General features: G+C 42.6%; 1 protein-coding gene across 1 annotated transcript; it reads left to right on the forward strand.

Annotated features, from left to right (window-relative positions):
• Positions 1-4126: 4126 nt before the first annotated feature.
• Positions 4127-5083, forward strand: LOC138081466 (olfactory receptor 1L8-like). The gene has a single exon (XM_068974621.1). It carries the CDS (start codon positions 4139-4141, stop codon positions 5081-5083), a length of 945 nt encoding a protein of 314 aa, XP_068830722.1. The 5' UTR covers positions 4127-4138.
• The last annotated feature ends 443 nt before the right edge of the window (positions 5084-5526 follow it).

Below are 5526 nucleotides of genomic sequence, written 5' to 3' on the forward strand. Positions count from 1 at the left end.
ACCCCCATATTAACCTAATCCCACACAGAAAAGATCTAATCCACATGCCTCCCCAGACACTGGCAAGCACATACACACCATTCATCTCCCTCAACTGAATCCCCTGAAAAGTACAATCTTCTCATATTGACTTAAGATCTGCCAGATCTAGACTACACCTTGGTCCATGTCTGAATCCCCCAAAATAAAAGTACTCACCCACATAAATATTTGTCCACTCATGATAGCCCATAGTTGGGGAAACTGAAGCATAGTGTTGAGACGATGTACTGAGGTTCAGAAACTCTTAGATCAGTGCTTTCTTAACAGGAAGCCTCAGGGGTCCCCTGTCCCCCTGGAGTCAGCAGTGCTGGCTGTGATTCCCATTTGCTTTCTCTGTCTACAGAGATTCAAGGACAAACTCCTCTGAGAGGTCCTCACATCACAACTCTCTCAGCCTAATAAGTGCCCCAGAGACCAGAAGAGCAGATCTCAGACTCATGAGAAGCTAGCTGGGCTTCCACAATCAGGAGAGTCCTCCCACCTGAGTCAGAGCATCTCTGCCTTCTGATATCTGGAGCTGGGAGGAACAGTATCATGCTAGGGACCAGGTGTTAGGGAAGAAATGGGGGTTGAGGTCAGGAAAGGGGAATGTGTTATCCCTTTGGAGTAGTATGTCGGCTCCTCCTCCATCCCTGCTTCTCTCCTTGTCAGTCAGTCCAGTCTGCATGTGGAAGACACATACAGAAGCTGAACTTTGGCTGAGAAGCAGATTTGACCTGATTAACAGACGTAGTGCACATCAATTTCTGGAGTGGCTGGAAAGGAAAGAAAAGCATCTGGACATGGAGGTGAGCTTCAGAAGCTGGCCACTCACTTGGCTACTCCAACCCACGTTGATATATTACTCTTTTCTCCCTGATACTTTCAAATATTTCATAGATTGAGAAGTCATAAGATCCAAGTAACATTTCCATATGTCACTTGGTTTTAAATCCATCCAGTTGGACTTCTAGACACCTATACCATATGTTTTGGTGGAAGCAAAATCCCTCAACAGAAATGAGGAAAGAAAGAATTGTATTCCCAGGATCATTCATACACCCTGTCCTTTTAGAGCTAATCTTCCTGATTCTCAGATCCCAAACCTTCCTCTCTTTCTAGTCATCAGCCTGGGTGTTCCTCACATCTACAACCTGGAGGCTCCAATCTCATTAATTCACCAGATCACCACTGATTTTTAATATTCCATTCTCCAGGCAGACCTTTCACAGGTGACTCATTTCTGAATACTGATCTGTGTGTGATAAACCTCCTTATGCATGTGATATTCCCTGTCTATTCATAAAACATCAGGAATCAACTTGTGAGCAGATGAAGCAAGATAAATCAAATCCACACTTTTTGTCTTCAGGGTACTGTCCACGACACAGTCACAGCTCCACACACCAGGCACACCCCAGTCAAGCATGGCTAACTATTTCTGCCTCATTTGGGCCCTTTGATCAAGCAAGGATATTCCAATTTTCAAATCCCACCATCTCTTCAACACACAAAGGTAGGTCAACTTTCTGTGACTATAAGAACATGGAGGAAGAAAGACTGGTCAGTTTAAAAGGGTAGAAGGATAATTCATGTAGGAAATTTTCAAAATGAGGGGAAAAGTGTGTGTGCCAAATTGTGACAGATAATGAATATACCAAAACTAGAGTAGGGTAGCATAACATTTGGGAGCATGAGCCTAGAGCATGTCTGAAATCAGAGTAGGATTCAAATCCTGATTCCTACTCACTTCCTTCATGACCTTGGGCAAACGACTTCACCTCCATAAGCCTCAGTCTCCTGATAAAAACACATGCCTCTCAATTCCTCTTTTTGGGGGGTGTACTGAGGTGCTTAGCATAAATGTGGCATGTAATAACTTTTCAATAAATAATTGGATATTATTATTAACTCTACTAATTCACTCAAAGCTCAAGGCATAAGCAAGGTGTTCTTCTATAAAATCTTGGAAAATCGTGAAATTAGCCTGACAATTCAACAATGAAGAATGTGGTATTTTATACATGTGAATTAACTGATTATGAGAACATCTGGAAATAGCACATAAGGAATGATGACACAGGGATTGATGAGCATCAACATCTTCTCATGGATGTTTACAATATGCTTGTCTTTGTTCCAAGTGTTTTAACTGCCTTCTGTCACTAAACCTTCATGAGACTGTAGATATTTGTGTCCAACATTACACATGAAGTAACTGAGGTTTAAAAACTTTTCAGTAGCTTACAACTAAAGTGCAAGTATCTATTTGTTCAATGAAGTAATATATTAATGCATCAACGTACTATGCCAACAGAGAAAGAAATGGCAACCCACTCCAATGTTCTTGCCTGCAGAACCCTACAGATGGAGGAGCCTGGCAGGCTATAGTCTATAGTGTCTCAAAGAGTCAGACACTACTGAAGTGACCGAGCATGCACGCACAGTATACCAATGCGTGTTCAAAATGTATGAGAGTATGCTGCCTCTTAAAAAATGATTTTAAACCCTTTCTTGATACAGTATGTTCACTGTAGATATTTTTACGGTAACCAAGCATCTATAAATAACCAATATCTAAAAATGATTGAAATTCTTATGGAATGTGTCTATAGAAAAGGCAGGGATGAGTATGCTGACCCTAAGAAGTTGACATAAAACACTTTTTTAAAACACTCTGCAGATATAGAGTTTTTCATAATATTATATTACATATCCTGTTTGTTGATGACCTGTCACCCAAACTACAACATGAATGGCACAAAAGGCAAGATTTCTCAGTTGAATTGCTATGTTCCCAGTAGGGAAACAGTGCTTTCCCCAGATTGGGATCTAAGGAACATGAATCAGAGAGGTCCACCTCTGATGACTTTTAAGGGAAAGCTCTTATTCTGTCCCACCAACTTTTTTTTTATTTGGAGGCTAATTCAGTTCAGTTCAGTTCAGTTCAGTTCAGTTCAGTCGCTCAGTCATGTCCGACTCTTTGCGACCCCATGAATCGCAGCATCCCAGGCCTCCCTGTCCATCACCATCTCCCGGAATTCACTCAGACTCACGTTCATCGAGTCGGTGATGCCATCCAGCCATCTCATCCTCTGTCGTCCCCTTCTTATCCTGCCCCCAATCCCTCCCAGCATCAGAGTCTTTTCCAGTGAGTCAACTCTTCGCATGAGGTGGCCAAAGGACTGGAGTTTCAGCTTCAGCATCATTCCTTCCAAAGAAATCCCAAGGTTGATCTCCTTCAGAATGGACTGGTTGGATCTCCTTGCAGCCCAAGGGACCCTCAAGAGTCTTCTCCAACACCACAGTTCAAAAGCATCAATTCTTTGGCGCTCACCCTTCTTCACAGTCCAACTCTCACATCCATACATGACCACTGGAAAAACCATAGCCTTGACTAGACAGACCTTAGTCAGCAAAGTAATGTTTCTGCTATTGAATATACTATCTAGGTTGGTCATAACTTTTCTTCCAAGGAGTAAGCATCTTTTAATTTCATGGTTGCAGTCACCATCTGCAGTGATTTTGGAGCCCCAAAAAATAAAGTCTGACACTGTTTCTACTGTTTCCCCATCTATTTCCCATGAAGTGATGGGACCAGATGCCATGATCTTCATTTTCTGGATGTTGAGCTTTAAGCCAACTTTTTCACTTTCCTCTTTCGCTTTCATCAAGAGGCTTTTTAGCTCCTCTTCACTTTCTGCCATAAGGGTGGTGTCATCTGCATATCTGAGGTTATTGATATTTCTCCCGGCAATCTTGATTCCAGCTTGTGCTTAAATACTTTACAATATTCTATTGGTTTTGCCATACATCAACATGAATCTGCCACGGGTAAACACATGTTCCCCATCCTGAACCCCCCTCCCACCTCCCTCTCTGTACCAACCCTCTGGGTCATCCCAGTGCACCAGCCCCGAGCATCCTGTATCCTGCATATGATGCCCATGGGTTTGGGAAGGGAGGTCCACATCAAGAACCACAAGAATGGCAAGCTTTGCCTGAATAGCTGGTAATGATGACCAAATAGAGGAAACAAAGACTTATCATGATTTGGGCTATAGAATGGTAGCATGTGAAATAACAGAATATCTTGTATTTAATCAGACCCAAGCCAATGGAAAGACTCAACCAAACCAGCAGTGTTTCTGAGTTCATCCTCCTGGGACTCTCCTCCCGGCCTGAGGACCAGAAGCCACTCTTCAACCTCTTCCTCATTATATACCTGGTCACCGTAACAGGGAACCTGCTCATCATCCTTGCTGTCCACTCTGACCCCCAACTGCACACCCCCATGTATTTCTTCTTGAGTGTCCTATCTTTCACTGACATTTGCTTCACAACAACCATTGTCCCCAGGATGCTGGTGAACTTCCTGTCACATAAGACCATCTCCTATGCTGGGTGTCTGTCCCAGATGTATTTCATATATGCTCTGGGCAACACTGACAGCTGCCTTCTGGCAGTCATGGCCTTTGACCGCTATGTGGCCATCTGCGACCCCTTCCACTATGTCACCACAATGAGCCACTGCTGCTGTGTCCTGCTGGTGGCCTTCTCCTGCTCATTGCCTCACTTCCACTCACTCCTACACACACTTCTGCTGAGTCAGCTCACCTTCTGTGACTCTAAAGTTATCCATCATTTTCTCTGTGACATCAGCCCTCTGATGAAATTGTCCTGCTCCCCCACATTAATCAATGAAATTGTGATAATGACAGAAGGACCTGTTCTTTTGGTGACCCCCTTTCTATTCATTACTTTCTCTTATATACGAATCCTCATTGCAATTCTCAAAATTCCCTCAACTTCTGGGAAATGCAAAGCCTTCTCCACATGTGGTTCGCACCTCACTGTGGTAACACTCTTTTATGGAAGCATCTTCTATGTCTATTTACAACCTGTGTCCACCTACACAGTCAGGGACCACATGGCAACAATTGTCTACACAGTTCTGTCCTCCATGCTCAATCCTTTTATCTACAGCCTAAGAAACAAAGACCTGAAACAGGGTCTGAGGAAGCTGGTGGGCAGGAGGAATCCTCAGGCAGCACCCCCTTGATGAACACACAAGGGAATCTTCTCCATTTGAATCTGGTTTCTACTGGCTTTTGGTGATCAAGCAAAGGAAGTGAGCATTTTTAATCCATGTGAGAATAGGCATTGTGGTCAATTACATCCATTGATGAAGACCCATAAATTGGCTCTGCTTCAGCTTAAAGCATGATAAACCCCCTCACCATTTCTTCTCTTTTCTATGAAGATTCATCACATTGCATCTTAGAATTATTGCTTTGAGATGAGCCTTTTCTCGAAGATATTTCCTGGACTATTTTCTGTCTTTTATCAAGAATTATCCTCCAAAATTCTTCAATTTCAGTAAATTGCTAAAACTAATTACTTAATTTATAGCTGCTGATTGTCTTTGAAAATGTTTGAAAGTCTTTGAAAATGGAGAAAAGGAAAAGGAGAAGATGGAGTATATTTTACTTAATTACCTCAATA

This window comes from Capricornis sumatraensis, chromosome 1, assembly GCF_032405125.1.
Source record: "Capricornis sumatraensis isolate serow.1 chromosome 1, serow.2, whole genome shotgun sequence".
Taxonomy (NCBI): Eukaryota; Metazoa; Chordata; class Mammalia; order Artiodactyla; family Bovidae; genus Capricornis; species Capricornis sumatraensis.